General features: G+C 36.9%; 1 protein-coding gene across 5 annotated transcripts in view; it reads left to right on the top strand.

Moving 5' to 3' along the window:
- The window catches only part of LOC113826426 (zinc finger protein 142-like), a 30119-nt gene extending 13002 nt beyond the window's left edge, over positions 1-17117 (top strand). For 2 of the 5 annotated variants that reach the window (XM_070128689.1, XM_070128611.1), the window contains exons 3-10: positions 758-901; positions 4200-4253; positions 7800-7900; positions 9046-9178; positions 11204-11288; positions 11846-12017; positions 12305-12401; positions 12673-17117. In XM_070128689.1, the coding sequence (XP_069984790.1) occupies positions 758-901; positions 4200-4253; positions 7800-7900; positions 9046-9178; positions 11204-11288; positions 11846-12017; positions 12305-12401; positions 12673-15879 (3993 nt within the window). In that variant the 3' untranslated portion in view covers positions 15880-17117. The remainder of the gene's footprint in view (positions 1-757; positions 902-4199; positions 4254-7799; positions 7901-9045; positions 9179-11203; positions 11289-11845; positions 12018-12304; positions 12402-12672) is intronic. The other 3 variants (XM_070128786.1, XM_070128761.1, XM_070128851.1) reach the window with 3 other exon arrangements.
- Positions 17118-17500: the final 383 nt, after the last annotated feature.

Here is a 17500-nt window from a genome sequence, read left to right as displayed (position 1 = left end):
ATATAAATATATATGTATATATATATATATTTATATATATATGTATATATATATATTTTATATATATATATATATATATATATATATATATATATATAATTTTATACATATTTATATATATATATATTATATATATAATATATATTATATATATATATATATATATATTTTTTTTTTTTTTTTTTTACACATGTGTACTCATATATATATACATATATACATATATACATACATATATACATATATACATACATTAATATATACATACATATATATATAAATATATATATATATATATATATATATATATATATGAATATATATAAAATAAATACATGCATGTATAAGTATGTATGCATGCATGCATTTACATGTTTATGTATTTATGTTTGTGTATGTGTGTGCGTGTGTGTATCTATGTGTATGTATGATTCTTTGTAATTGTGTTATTTAACTGATTTTTTTATTTTATTATTTTTTATTTGTTTCACTGTCATTATTGTTATGAATTTATTTTTTTTGTATTAGGTTTACTGCAGCTATTATTTGATTTCATTCTTCTCACTGTTATCACCTCTAGCGTAGTCTTAAGAAGGGAAAACGCATGACCGAATGACCAGTTTGCACACTTTAAAAGAGAAAGAGATAAGACATTTAAAAGATGATGAAATAGAATCACGTTGAATTGATAGAGAGGAGAGCAATCAACCCATGTTGTGCCGCTATGACTCGATGCAATGACAGTATGGTGTTGCAGGGGGCAGTCAATACCAGCCTGGAGACCCTTCAGCTGCTTGCATCGGGCTCCACCAACATAAGTAGGCTTAAGAAGCAACAGCAAGAGCAGGGGGGCTCCGATGCCTCTGAGGAGAAGGACAGGCAGGACACAGTGTCACACCAGGTGAGAGGGAGCTGGACGTTCAGGTGTGTCTCGCGCAGGCAGGCAGGTAGAACGTTGATTGTTCTGGCAGGCGGGGAGGTGGCTCCGGTGTCCCGACTTTCCAAAGAGGGAGACGGGGCTGGTTGGGTAGCTTGTGGGGAGAATGGTGGTACCTATTTTTTATTATTTGATGAATAAAGGTATTGGGATGGGTCCTCTCCTGGTCTCTTCCTATGACTGTGTACTCTCCGTTTTCATTTGTCTTCTTCTCTTCTCTCTACTCTCCTCTCCTCTCTCTTCTAATCTTCACTTCCTTTTCCAGTCTCTCTGTCTACTCCTCTCTTCTCTTGTCCACTTCCTTTTCCAGTCTCTCCTTCTCTTTTTCTCTTTCTCTTTTTCTTCTTACCTCTCACTTATCTCCCCTATGCTGGGTTCATGCTTATTTTTTCAGTTATTATTTACTTATTTATTTGCTTATTTATTCAATAATTTGTTTCATTCATGAGATTTGCTGAGTTTGGTTTACTCTCCTGAGCCAGTCCTGAATTGCTCCTCAATGGATATGCTTGCCATTAACCTTGCTGTGTCTTCGTGACTGCCAGACTAATAGGAAGAGCATGGACTTCTGGATACTTGGTTATTATTTTGTTATTTTTTGTTTTTTATCTTTGGTTGTTATTACATGTGTGTGATGCTAAAATCGCCAACTAACCTCGCTCGAGAATTGCAAGCTCTCAAGGAAAATGTATGTCATGGAATGGGAGGATATTTTCCCCAGCAGCAGTATTATATACTTGCATGTAGCATCATGGCTAAATTTGTTTTAGATGTAGGACTTTTATTTTATTTATTTATTTATTTTTTTATTTATTTATTTATTTATTTATTTATTTTTTTTTTTTTTTCAATTTCTTGAAGATTATAAATTAATAGAGAGCAGGTTTTTTGCGGTGAATTCAAGTGTTACGTTTTTCAATATCAGAGAGAGAAGAAAATTGCTTAAGTGAATTTGCATTACTATATGAATGAGGAGATTAGTTCAGAAAAGGAATTTGTGCTTTCTGTGATAAATTTGGGAATAATGAATTTAACGGATTATTTCACAGCACTGCCTGTTTCTTCCGTTATCCAAAGAAAATTAGTGCCGTGAGCTTGTGTGCATAGACATACATACAGGTCAGAATTAGCACGTTTGATTTAGCTCTTATATTTGTGATAAAAGAGAAACTGAATTCTAGCATGAAAGTAGCGGGTTTAGGCTCCCTAGCTTATCCTCCCACATAAAATTCAATTGGAGTAGCCTGGGCAGGACGGCTTTGGGAATCATCCACTATTTTCTTTCGTTAAATGTGAGAACAGTATGTCGACTAAATAGCCACATTAAAAACATTTTTATAAATGGATAATGGTAAAGGATGATTATGACCAGTCTTATAATATGATGGAAGTGAAGTATGCCAGTAGGATATTCAAGCTTGATTTTTTTAGGAGTGTCACGGTAGGCGGAGCAGAATCCTTCGATTAAAGCCTAGTTTATTTCACACTTTAGAGAGAGAAAAGGCTTTGTATGGTTGATGTTTAGTGTAGGGACAAAATGTAGTCTGATGTCCCTCCTTTCCCAATTTTATCTTTTAGCCAGTGAAGATTCCTCAGAAGTCAGACATTCATGATTTAGAGAAGACATTTATGGATGTATAAGATTATTTTGTTATAGTTGTAGGAAAAATGTAAACTGAAGTCAGAAACAACAATAATCAGAACCCCCCCAAATCATTGTAGTAAAAATCAATGACAGGTGATTTTTTAAATTAATTTTCTTATGTTTTTAGCTTTTCTGTAAAACAAAATATATCCACAATTCATTCAGTCCCCCCTTTACTTTTTATTTATTTATTTATTTATTTATTTATTTATTTACTTATTTATTTATTTTATTCTTATCAATATATATATAAGAAGAACATACAAAGAAATTGTAATATGGAGTTTACTTAGCACAAAAGCCAGTGAGTACAAAAAATATTGAAAATACTGATGTGATTTTAGCTATTAATCTTATGTCATTATTATCTGATGCAGTGTACATTTTGTTAACACAATCCATATTTCTTAGTTTTTTTATTTTTGGCATTATTATATAATATTGGGTTATATACTCATTTGCTCATTTACTTTTTTTTAATTTATTTATCTGTTTATCTATTTTGAAGCACAGCATGCCATGTCTTATATTATAATAGCCTTTTATGTTTGCTAAACTCGTGTCTCTTCTTGTATAGTGATATAACAGCATGTCAATGTGAATGCACATGTGTGTGAATGGTATTGACGTGTATGGAAGAATCAGTAAGATAGAGACAGTTAGATAGATTGATATGTCTGTTTGTTGATAGAAGAATATGCTCATATATCTTTTTTTATGGGTATGTTTCTGTTGCTGAGATAGAGTGTGTATGTGTGTGTTTGTGTTTACGTGAGTGTGTGAGAATGAGTGAGAGATGCTTGTGCACATGTTTGAGCATGTCTTCGTGTTTAGCTGAATTTTTCAGTGTTTATTTAATATATATATTTATATATACACATATAATACACACACACACACACACACACACACACACACACACACACACACACACACACACACACACACATATATATATATATATATATATATATATATATATATATATATATATATATATATATATATATATATATATATTATATATACATTTATACATTTACACATGCATACATACATACATACATATGTAGACTTTTTTCCGACAATGTGTCTGTATGTGAATTTAAGTTTTTATCCACTTGTTCAGCAATGAATACATCAGTTAGCATGAGCTTGAGATGATGAATGCAAGTGTGTTTGCAAAGGTAAATTGAAGCATGAGTTTTCATATCAGTGAAAGGGTTGTATGATCAGCAGTGATTTGTGCATGCAAGAGTTTATCATGCAGAGGTTTGTGCTTTTGGCTGTAACAGTTGTGAGGAAGGTGTGAATATGAATGCAAAGGTTGTAGATGTTACTGTTATAGAAGTACTAAGTTCTTGTGTAGTCTTTGTGGACCAGTTCTGTCTTGTGTGACTCAGCACTAGTCACATTCAGCAGCAAGAAGGTCTGAAGGTGAATCTTAAAACTATAATAATAATTAGAAAAGACAGCCCTCAAGGAAGAAGGAGAAGAAGAAAAGCAGCAGCAGAGAAAAAAATGATAATAATAATAAAACAGATAAGATGCAAAACCACAAATCTGCGTCGGAAACTGAACTGGTGTCCCTCTCTCTCTCTCTTTGCGTGACTTCAGATGAGGTTGATAGCGTGGCTCAGCTACTTGACCGGGGCAGGTGTGCAGCAGCAGGTAAAAAAAATAAAAGATATACAGTAGCTTCCTCCACTGTTGTCAGTCCTTTTGACACCTAAGGTTTTGTCTGTACAGTTCTTTACACTCCTCTATATATATATATATCTATATATATATATACAATGCTGTTGCCTGTTTCACTGCTGCATTTCACTGTTGCTGCATTAGAAATTCACCTTGTATATTGCACTGTGAGTTTGTGTGCGTGCGCGCGTGTCTGAGCGTGTTGTTTTTTGTTGTCCTGTTATATTTATGTGCTTGCTTTTGTTGTATTTGTATATAGCTATGTGTTTGTTTATTTGTTATAATTTTGTTATATATGTTCTGATGCATCTTATAAGGAGGATCATATATTTATTTGATATGCTTTATATATGTAAGTATATTTTCTTGTTTAAGGGATTTATAGCTGGGTATGATTAAATTTTGATTTACATTAAAGGAACATTTATACCAGGGGTGGTCAGACTTTTTAGCTCAGGGGCCACATTGGCTTTTAAAATCTGACAGACTTATAAAAGGTATAACTGTGTTAATACGTGCATCTCAGACATAAATGAAAATAAAACCCAGACGGAAAAAAACCTTCCACTTATTGTTTAAGCTATCTGTCATAATTCTGATATGAGTTAATTTGGACAATTCTGTGCCAATCTTCAGCAGGCCAGATTAAAAGGACCAACAGGGCGGATGTAGCCCATGGGCCGCAGTTTGCCCACCCCTGAACTATGCACTTACTTGAAGATGCTGTTTTGTATTCACAATTTCGTAGATGTTGCAAGTCAATATAAATAGATATATGTAAGTGTGTGTGTGTGTATGTATGTATATTATATATACATTTACATACATACATACTTATGCATATATGCACACATATCCATGCATATGCACACACATGCATATATACATTCATGCATACATACATACATACATGTTTACATGCATATACACACATATATATATACACATACATATACATACATATAGCTATATGTATTTATAAATTCACACTATATATATATATATATATATATATATATATATATATATATATATATATATATATATATATATATAATGTATATAAACACATAAATGTAGACAAACATTATATGTAACTAAATGCATTCCTATATACATCCATACTAACATACATACATGCACATGTTTATGTATGTAATTGCATAGGGGTTGAGTTTACAAAGATAGATGACAGGACGAGAATCACTGTTAGATTAGTCCTATTGTATCCAACAGAGCTTTTTTACAGGAATTTGAGGAGGATTTCTAAAGAATGATAATGGAATGAGAAGGTTCAAAGATTGCAGTATGATATATATTTTCGTATATATATATATATATATATATATATATATATATATATATATATATATATAATATAGTGTAGGATTTTGAATTATTGCAAGGAACTTTGAAGGAGAAAGATGCAACATATTTGACCACCTGGATAAATACATTTTCAGAAAAGTGAACAGATTAATTGTTTAGTAACAATGAATAAAGGACTCAATTGTTAATGGACACTCTTTCTGTAACGTGTACATAAAACAGTCAAGCCTTTTGAATTATGTATATTTTTTATTTATTTATATATAATTTTTTTTTTCTTTTTTTTTTTTTTGTGTAGGCCATCCTAAATATGATTTACCGAATGTTAGTCTCCTGATGCCTATTAATCCTATAAAAAAAAGTACTACTATTAAAGCAGTGAGTTCATTCCTGAAAATTTGACATTGTAAAACAGATGCCTGCTTATCCAAAAGAATTTACACTGTAGACAAGGTGCCTGCTAAACCTTAATATTGACACTGTAGACAAGGTGCCTGCTTATCCTAAGGTTAAAAAAAAAAAAATTGAGTACTCAGAAACTTACCGTTGTGGTTATTACTACTTTCTCCTCCCTCAAAGTAGCTAACGACCAAGTGATTAAATCAACCATACCTATTGCTTGTATCCCAACCTCAGGTTAAGTAGTAATAAAACGTAGTTTGTCAGTAGCTATGGAAAGTTGGTTGGTAGCTGTTCCATCTCTCAGGCATCACAGGCCACGACTTGTCTGGGTACAAGAGGTAGGAGAAATTAGCGCTTCAAAGTGTACATACGGCAGAAATAAATGGTATTACATTTCTTGAGCCTTTTTTTATTATGTAGGATTAGATTTTTATATGTATTATTATCAGCATTTTTATCCTATTTATTTATTTATTTTTTTACTATTTCTTTCTCATTTATCTTTTTATTGTTATTATTTTTTGGTGCTTTTTCCAATTTATTATTCTTTTTGGGTGTGTCATCGTGTGTGTTTGGCGGCTGGGAGAGTGCATAGTAGTTTAAGCTCCAATTTTCTTTCTTCCAAAATCTTCTGTCCCCAAAATATATGTCGATTGGGATGACTTTTCTGATTTAAGGTAATGCGTATTTGGAAAACAGGTTTGAATGAGAGTCGAGTAACTCCACAAATCTCGGTGTGTTGATTTGTATTTCAGTTTGAAGAACTCTTGTCATGCACATTTATAAGGTGTTACAAAGAACCCATTGAAATTTTTATTTTGAAATGTTTAGTATCGGCAGTACATCTTGCCACTTATTATTTATCCTCATTCACACATGGAAACATTTGTCGCAAAAAAATTCTGTGTTGTTAGATTCTTAATTTATATTGTAAATTAAGAATTTGCATTAAAAGAACAAGAAATTACAGACAACACACATGTTCATGATATAGATTTCCCCCCCCCCCCCCTCTCCCACTCATTGTATATGTCATATACATAAGCTACACATATTTGCATAAATTGAGCACTTGAGAGAGATGTAGATAAGGTAGTTCCTTTTACCCTCTTTTTAAAGATTTATAGAACACATTATTTCCCGTACAAAGGCTTGGTTAGGAAGTTTGTGCTGGTCCAACGCATTTGTCGAGAATCACTGTAGTACAAGCGGCATTTCTTAGACAGTTGTGTGTTGTAGGATCCTAGCAGTTTTATTATCATTATATTCTTTAATTGGTAGGACTGTAACTACTGTTTTTGCTCCTATTAGTATGATTTATTGTATTTTCTAGCATGTTTAATTTTTAAGTGTGATAGGTTATTTGGATATTCTACAGATTCAATGAATTACTATTGATTGTTGACTTTTATTATATATATATATATATATATATATATATATATATATATATATATATATATATATATATATATATTCATATATACCTATGTGTATATATATCCACACATACAAATACATGTGTGTATGATTTCAACTACGCTATAGATTTATTGGATCATATAGATTTCTTTCTCTCTTTTCTTTTTATTTATCAATATTTGCCCATATTCTAAAAACTCATCTCACATAATATAACCCAAGCCATCCACACCTGCTTTTTACAACCCACACCTTACGTATGAACTAAAAGCACCCAATCCACTTCCCTTTTACTCTCACCTGATTACCCTACAAAGAGCCTTAAAACCCAAGAGGCGCCGTAGCTCATGTATTGTGTCGTTGCAGGTGTCGGTGTCGTCAACAGGAGAAGATGGCAGAGAAGTGGCCAAGATGGTGCTGGATCACGAGGGGAATCCGGAGTGGAAGTGCCACTCGTGCGACTTCAGGTGAGCGTGAGTGAATCGTGAAGGAAATGAAAATCGAAAGGGGTAAAATGACATTGGAAGGTGAAAGGGATGAAAGGATCCTTGGATGAGGGAGTGACAGGGGATTGAGGGGAATCGTGGGATGAAAGAAGTAAGAATAAAAAAAAGTATGAAGAAATTGGAAAATGAAAGGGATGGAAGGATTCTTGGACGAGGGATTGATGCTTGATTTTTAGGTTATGGGTAAAAGTTTAGGGTTAATGGGGAGAGAAAGAGGGATGGGAATGTTTATGGTTAAGGGAAAGAGGATTTATGGGTAAGGAAGGTGAGTGGAATGGAAGCTTTGTTCTCATTGAGTGGTGAAAAGGTAAAGGTAAAGGTAAAAAAAAAAAAATCACTGAAAATTTTGTATTGTAAAACAAGAAAGAAAAAATATATGTATATACATAACCTCATAAAAGATTATAAAATCATGTATATACATTACCTGGACAAACAACCAAGAAATTGAATCACTGAAACATTCAAGACAAAAAAAGTTATCAAAATGAGATCCCAGCACTAGCTTGGTAATAGGCCCCACGGTTTGCTTACATATAACCACCAAAGTTCAAGAGATACATTGCATATTACCCAACTGCTAATTCCAACCCAGTAAACAAGATTCAAGTATTACAAAGTGATGTACCACTAGAAGTACATATAATGTTGAGCTGGATTCATTGTGTGTCTTGGTAGGGGAACCGCAGCTTGTTAAGTAGAGGTGGTAGAAAGTCCACACATGCCTTGATTGCTGACACCCAGTGGATTACCCAGGGAGAGAGTTGGCGCTTATAATACATATCCACACTTTTTCTCTGGATATGTATTAACATGGCTGTAATTGCTTAGCATCAAGTAGAGTAGGTTAGTAGATTGATTAAATGAGAAAGATGAAGTGATTGTTAGTGGGTGGGTAAGGGAGCCAAAGATTTTATTAAACAAAATCAGATTACTGTTCTGAGGCCTAAGTAGCCCTGGTATTTAATCCTGAGTATTGTGTAATGGCATTGTTGCTTTCATATTTCTCTTATAATGATTAGGAAGTATTAGAATCCATTACCTTTTCTTTCTCCCAGTATAAACTAGCCAATCTTCATCCCCTTTCTCCCTTTCTGATAAAACAGAGACAGCGAGCGTGAAACTGTTGTTCAGCATGTGCGACTGGCTCATGGCCGAGGAGGACCTGTTTCCTTGCTCCATGCTGTTCATCGGTGTGATGTGTGTGGTTATGCTGCTGGAACCAAGAGGGCTGTTCAGGTGAGCATTTGTGAAGAATCATGTGTCTGTATATAATGCACATGTAAATGGTGTCTGAGAAGTGTTTATTTCATGGTGCTTCTGATTTTGAATTCATTTGTCTTTGGTTGTTTATAAAGGTAGGAAAGAACCATGCATTGTAATGTGAACACAAGAGAAACTGATAGTCCTTTTCATTTTATTTTGTGTTTGTTTGTTTTTTCTATTGTTATTCATGTTTTTATAATTATTTAATAATTGTACTGATAATTATGAAAGCATTGATATTGATAAAATTAGAAAAAAAAAATTCTACAAATTCAAGAAATGAGGGAATCAGGTCAGGTCAGGTCGTTTTGGGTTTATTCATAGACTCTGCCTGAGTACTTGTGTGCTACTCGGGCTATCTGTGTGCAACAAAATTCACAAAAGATTGCTTTAGACAGTATAGTGGGTTAAAAAAGAAAGTGAATAGCCCATTACAGAAGAGGTGCATTAATTAAAAGATCTTGATAAAGGTAATGATTATATTGATGATGAGTAGGATTATGACTCCTACAACTTGACAAAGATAAATTTACCATCCAAAGTCATCTTGTTATATTTTAAGCCCTACAATCCAGATGAGAAGACCATCACATCATGAAAAATTTGATTTTAGAGGCAGATGACATGAACATGCTGTCATAGGAAAATCTGGGTGTGTGCCGGGCTGAGGCAAACTTGCCGTCATGGTCATATAGGCTGTCTTGATATTGTGATCTAAATCTATAATTCAGATTTAATAACTCTCCACTCCATGCAGTCAGTTAGCAAACTTTTGATAATATGGGCAATGAAATAAGGTACACAGAGAGACTAAAGATTATATACTGCTTTATTATTGATTGAAATAATACTCCTCATGAGCATATAGATTCTCAGGAAATTATGTGTTTAGTTATTGATTATCTGTTTCAGAAGATGTAAGTGATTTAGCATGAAAAACCTTACTTGTGACATTTTTGTGCTTTAAATACAAAATATGTAATTTAAAGTTGCAAAATTAGTTCCTCAGTAAGCCTTTACAAATCACAAAGAAACATTATTTGAAATTATAAAGGCTTTTTTCTTATTAATATTATTCTTCTACTTCTCATCTCTTTTTCTTTTGGTGTTCTTTTGTTGCTGCTGCTGTTATTGTCATTGTCATCATTATCATTATTAAAACCTTTGCCGTGTATGAAAGAAATGTAATTATTCTCATTCTGGCAATATATTATGTAGTCTAGATTACCTTTGCACGGTTGTTTCTCTTTTAGAGGATCAAAGCTAAACAAATAGAAAATAATTTGTCAATCATTTAGAAAATATATTTTGAATTCCATACCATGCATCTTTACTCATATGATGATCGCAAGGTCTTCAAGTCATTTGTGTGTCTTGTGATAGCTGATGGGAATCGAGGTAGACTTAAGGAAACGTACAAAAGGTGAAAGTGATTGATAAATCTGCCTATATATTTTTATTTTTATGACATTTTTCATTAGAAGTAATGTTCTTTTGTTATTTTTGTCATTTCACGTATTATTGCTATTATTACGACGATGACAATTAGTAAATTAGATTAAGTGCTCTGAGTTTGAGGGAGTAACACCATAAGTAGTATTAAGATTTTCATAGATTTGAAAGCAAAATTGACATAAACTACAGGGACAAAAAATATATAATGAATTATAAAAGATGATGGTAATGATACCAGTTATATGATTATATGATATGATAATGATGGTGATGATAATAAAAATCTGAACTATTAGCCTTTTCATTATCTGTATGACTTTTTTTCCCATTGCAATCTCAGTGTAATATTTTGATTATTATTTTATTGTATATCAGTGTTTCATTTTATTTACCTTTCCTAGTTTGGCCTAGCTTTCCTAATTACAATTGTCCTCATCAGTGACAATAATAACTGTCAGTTGTCATCAAAAACATTTGTTGTCCGCAGCATGAGCAGCTCCATTGCATAGTGGAATTACTAACTCTTTTTCTCATCTCTTTCAGCTGCACATTGACAGCAGTCACGGAGGCCAAGGTGGCATCACCAGCCGCTGCGAGGGACAGACCCCAGACTCAAAGGATAACTCAGGTATAGTGCAATTTTGGGCAGAAAATACAGGTCTGAGTTGAGATAAAGGTGTTAGTTGCCGATTACGGGGTTAAAAATGGGGTGATTAGTTTTTATTTTAAAAGTCCATTTTGTTCTTGTCTATTGATGGTAAGAGATTTCATTATAGGTATTTTGTCTGCTTTGTGCAGACAAAAGATGAGATGAGAGAGATGGTCTTTTTGCTGTGCTACTTTGTGAGATAATGTTACATACTAGATGCAAGACAGATAAAGTGGGCCTTTCTCATTTTTCCTTTTTTTTTTTTTTTTCATACATATGGAAAATGTTCTATTTATTGGTTGAGATTTATGTATAATCCCAGTGCCAAGAGTATTATAATCTTATTTTAATCAGGAAAAGAATAATTTGAGAGAGAAATACTAAATTTAGTATGATGCAAATAATTTCCCCAATATTACGTGGTGAATAATTCCTTTACAATTAGCCCGGTACTTTTGAGAAGTGAAAAATGTTATGATGTAATAAAATCCTTATGCCTTGAATTGCCTTGTTTATCAGCTGTTCTTGTTCTTCAGGGGATTCGGAAAACATGGAGTACAATGAGAGCACGCGAATGTTCCAGTGCCGTCAGTGTCCTTTCTCCAGCAAGAAACGCAGCGAGATGAGGTCGCATGTGGTTTACCATTCCTCGCGGCCAGACTGCATCTTCAAGTGCATGTTCTGCCCTTTCTATGTTCCCACTAAAGGGTGAGTTGGAGGAAAGGAAAGGCTTCCCGTCAAATTTTCTTCTTCTTCGTCTTCTTCCCCTTTTAAATTTGTTGTTCCTCCCCTTCCCGTATTTTTTTCCTACCCCAAAAAAATAAGAAATAGAAAAGAGGAAAGGCTTGAACATGAAAAAATTATCATAGTGTTTAATTTTTGGGGGATTAATTGTTGTTAAAAAGATACTGAAACCTTGGTCTAAAAACCATAATAGTACCTAAAGTTTATCGCATGTAATACAAACGCATTCTAAAAGAAATCCATCTTTACAGTGAGCTCTTTGAGCACTTGAATGTTCACGGAATGGAAGTGCCAGCCTCTGTGCTCGAAGCTGCCAGCAAAGTATCCAGCACTCCTGCACCAGTGCCTGTAAGTTTCAGTTAACAAGTTACAGTAAATTTTGTATCTGTTATGGGTATTTTTAAGCAGGAATAAAAATTCATTATAAGAATTAAAGAATTGGTGTGATTTAGATTAATTAATTTACATCTTAATATCCGCCCAGAGATCAAAATAAAACTGTTATTACTCATGAGTTTGGATCAGAGAAGGAATATGATTTCCCATCATTTATACTTTATCTCAATCCAGCTTTTCCTATTCTTTGACTCAAGCTAATTTTTCCTTTTTCTTTCTGCAGCAAGAGGAACCTGGAAGTGGATCTCGGAACCTTGCCTGTGACAGCTGTCCCTTTGAGACCAGGAGTCGTGCGAAACTGATGCATCACCGCCAGTTCCATAAGCCCAAAGGTCTACCTTTCCGTTGTCCTCACTGCACCTACAATGTAACACGTCGCCACCTCTTATCCCAGCACATCCGTGTGCATGGAATGGATCCGGTGTTGGATGACAGCATCGAGGTGAGCAGCGTTAATGACAATAATCAGGCAGATGACAGGTCCAATTCTCCTTCTCCATCTCTTACCATCACACCCGTCAACAATGTGGCAGCAAGTGGCAATACAGGAGATGATAACACAGTCACAGACTCCTCCTTGCTTCCCAAGTTGACAGACCAGAGTACCATGGTTTTAGATGACATACCACTTGTTTGGGTGTCTAGAGATAATCGTTTCTTTAAAATGTTCAAATGCAGGCATTGCCCACATGTCAATTTACGTAAAACAAATATACAAGAGCATGAGAAAATGCACAAAACTGACTCAGCAAGAGAAAGCGGTGGCTTACATTGTCCATATTGCTCTTACGTTAGTGTTAATGCCGGTGTTATGTCAGCACATATGAAGGTACATGCTGGCTCCATGGGACAGTGCCATGCCATTGTTGACCCATCCCTCTCAGATGAAGACCAGTTGAGACAGCTCACAACAAGAGCAAGTACAAGTCGCCCAGAGACTCCGCAAACCCCAGAGATACCAGGGATTAGTGCAGCGCCCGCAAGAAAAGCAGATGAGAAGGTGATTTACTACTGCCAACAGTGCCCTGCTAGATTCTTCTTTGAGAAGGAGATTCAGATTCACACCCGGTTCCACACAACGAGCCTGCCTCATAAGTGTGATCACTGTAACTACGGTGCACGACAGCAGGCTCACCTCCTCGCACATCTCAAGGTGCACACACCTGAGTACCAGCAACGTACTCGCACCATGATGGGTCAGCACCGAACTGCTACCACTCATCCTCCGGTTCCTGGGCTAACGATCCCCCACGAAACATCTGTGGAGACTTCTGGTGACAGCCATGAGTCGGCCAACAACTCTCGGCCATTCACAGCATCCCCACCTCCTACCTCCGTTCCACAGCCTCCCCCTACAAGCAAGTACATGTGTGATGAGTGTCCAGCATCATTCTCCAAGCTGTTGACCTTACAGTACCATCAGTCTCTCCATGGAGCCAACAACCCCCACAAGTGCCAGCGATGTTCATATGCAGGCAAGACAGAAGAAAATCTCCAACAACACCACCTCTTACACAGTCAGTATGATGAGACCATACAAGCAGAAAAAGCATCCAAAGAACCACCACCTCCTCCTACCCCACCTCCTCCTCCTCCTCCTCCTCCTGATCCTGCTCCTTCTCCTAAACCTGCACCTGTCCCTGTCTCAACTCCGAGTGAAACCCCAGCTCCCAAAGCCCCAGAGAGAGAAAAGCCAGCACCCCCAGAAGAGCCTTCCAAGAAGAGCACTGAGAGGGACTACTCATATCATCCACCAATCAAACTGAAGCTCATTGGCCTGAGACCAATTGCTTCAGAAAGTGGTGGGCGGCCTCAGTTCAAGTATTACGTTGAAGAACAGATTCCTCTGTCTGGCGTGGACTTGCTGAGACGGAAAACACAGCTGGAGAAGGAAGGGCAGGATAAAATCACCAATAATGAATCAGGAAGTAGCAAGGGGTACAGCGGGAAGAGCAAGTCATCGAAAGAGAAAGAGGATGTGGAAGAGGATGACCCCAAGAGGGTAGGTGACCCGAAATTGTACTACCCAATGCACATAGACAAGGTCACAGGGAAATCACGGGAAAAGAGGTACAAGTGTAACAAGTGCCCTTCAGCATTTGAGAAGACAGAGCAGTACCATGTTCACTCCAATCTCCATGGTTCGAATCACAAGTACAGGTGCCGCATATGTGATTACTCGGTGAAATTCTACGCCAATTTCATGATGCACATTAACCGCCACAAATACCACGAGCGGATGCTCTCCCAGAATGGTGAGGGCCCTCCACCCGAGGACATTGACCCCAAGTATGAGCCCATCATCAGCTCTAATGAAAACAACATCCAGGGAGAAAAACCGAGCAAGAGCAGGGGGGAAGAGTCCAACAAAGAGAATCTGGATGATGTTGACCTAACCACTTCAGAGCGCCAGCACCTCCTTTTACAGAACAAGAAGGGGGTGAAGGAGCCAACCAACAAAGAAGATGAGAAGGAGAGGAGAGTCTATTACTGCCAGTATTGTCCTTACGCTAATGTCAGACGCGACGCAGTGGATAGCCACAGTTTGCGTCACCAAGCCAATGGTGGGTATGGTGTCTACAAGTGCACTTTCTGTGACTACACAGCCTCGCAGCCCAACTTCATCCGTGAGCATACCAAGGTCCATTTCCGTCCCTTCAAGTATGTTCATCCTGAGGGATTCATGCGCCATGACCGTCAGGAGATCCTAAGTGCCCCCATTGTACCACCAGGATCCAAAGCAATCGACGGTCCCAAGTTACAGGACAGTAAGAACGCAAGCAATGTTGAGGACAGGTACCTTATTTTCTCCCATGACACTGGCGTGTACAAGCCACCCATTATCAGTAACCCAGGGGAGGAAGAGGAGCCCGACTCTCACATCGCCAGTGGAATCCAGGTCAACTTCCGTTCGGGCGACATCGTGGAAGCGCCCAACGACTTCGTGATTTCCCTCCGGCCCGGCGCCAAGATCCGCAGCGGACCAGGGATGATGGAGTCCAGCGACCCTTTCGCTACGGACGGACTGGACTCGGCAGCCTCCAGTGTACAGGGCGAGAGTACTCTGTGTAGCGCCGACATCATCTCCAAGTCTCTCCCAGACGAGCCGCTACCGGAGAACGAGGGTGCGAGCGAGGACAAGACGGAGAGTATGGATGTAGACCCACACGAAGACCCCACAGAGGGAAAGAGCCAGGCGCAGCAGGAGCCCCTCGAGGACGACCAGGAAACCAGGCTGACCAACGGCCACGTCCATATGGAGGTCGGAGAAGGGTCCAAGGAGGCCACCGACAATGAGGAAGAGAGTGCGAAAATGGAAGTGGTGGCAAAGGGAGAGGACCTCGCGCCGGCCCAAGAAGGGAACTCGGCGGACCAGCTCCCCATGGCCAAGAGAGCGGCCGCGCAACCAGAGCCTTTAGTCAGTTCTTAGTGAACATATCATTTGTATCGGCAGTTAAAACAATATATATATTTTTGTGATTCGGGCTGTGATTAGAGAGAGAAAGAAAAAAATGTGTACGGCCATTTGTACTGGAAAAAAACGATAGTTCGTTGGAGTGTAGCACTTACATTATTGTAATTAAGTAATTTATTCACGACAGAATATACTTCCTGGCATTATTTATATAGCTTTTTAGTATAGGAGGGCATCAGTCACTCTAACTGCCACGTTCAGGTTTTAACAGACCAAAGACTTGGATCGGCATACAACTTTTTATCAACTGTATCAAAGTTAAAAAGAAGCGAAAAAAATAGAAAAGAAAGAAAACTTTCTTTTTTTGCCTTTACCAAGCATTTTACGTGACTTTTGTATGCTCATGTATGATGTGTAATAGTCCAAGCAAGAAGTGTGATTCTTTGTATATGTATACACCTATCATGTATCTAATGTAATTATGTTGCTGGTCATGTTGCCGTATGTTGGGAGGTCGGATGAACGCATAGCGCGTGCCGCATGTCTTTGTGATGTGGACGAGAGACGGGCAAAGACACGAAGACGGACAAATAGTCACAGACAGACAGACAGAAAAAATGATTGCCTGCGAAGGAAGGAGAGAAAGAGAGAGAGAGAGAATAAATGAATGAATGATAAAATGTTTGAATATACGGGAGATGCTAATTGACGTACCGAAGATAAGAGTGGATGCATTTTCCTGTGAAATGCGTGTGCGTGTGTGTGTGTTTGTAGACCAACAGACAAAAAAGAGTGGGTCATTGCTGAACAGACAAAAGGGAACAGCAAAAGCATCCTCAGATTTCAAAGAATGTCGAATCTGATTATCAGCAGTTCAGGTTTGTACCAGGTAACGAAAGCGAAGACAAAGAAGGACTAGATTTTTTATTTGGTATTTAAACATTTATCTTAAATTAAAATATTAATTTCTCTATCGGCAACAGCAATAATATGTTACAGTGAATAAAATTGTATTCACCAACAGCAAACCCATTGTCCATTTTTGTGCTGCCATTTCAAAGTGTTTTGTTTTTATTTGTCTTTTTTTATTTATTTTTAGAGGTCTTGGTGAACTGAGGTTAGATTAAAGAACGAGATTTTTGTAAAGAGAAAGTCTCCAAATTTACCATCCCTTTGTTGTGAGCACCGCTATCTGCGTTCGTCTACGTGCGGGCGGGATTTTGTAATCTATTTTCACAAGAATTTTATGCTAAGAATTGAGTGTTATTGTCCTTATTTTTTGTACACTGATGATGCAAAAAAAAAAGTGTCCTTCCTTCCTTGTACACTGATGATGTAGAAAATTGAAATAGATAAGACGGAGAGTGGATGGAAGAACTGATCTGGAAAAAGATTGAGAATATTAAAGAAAGCCATGCTTAAAAATGAATTGCAACATAAGAAATATAATGTACTTTTAGAGAGTTTCAACATATGCCTGTGAAGTAAACGGGTTGTAGGACATTGGACCTCAGCCCACGCGTCGTAGTTTTGGATGCTCCTTTCTTCTATCTCCTTTCCTTTTCCTTCTCTTTATCCCATTCTCTTCATTTCCCAAGGTGTGAGAGATGTGCTGAAAGGATGAAAGGCTGGCTCT

This window comes from Penaeus vannamei, chromosome 1 (assembly GCF_042767895.1).
Source record: "Penaeus vannamei isolate JL-2024 chromosome 1, ASM4276789v1, whole genome shotgun sequence".
NCBI lineage: Eukaryota > Metazoa > Arthropoda > Malacostraca > Decapoda > Penaeidae > Penaeus > Penaeus vannamei.
Note: the sequence above shows the minus strand (reverse complement) of the source record. Positions and strands in the feature narration are given on the sequence as shown.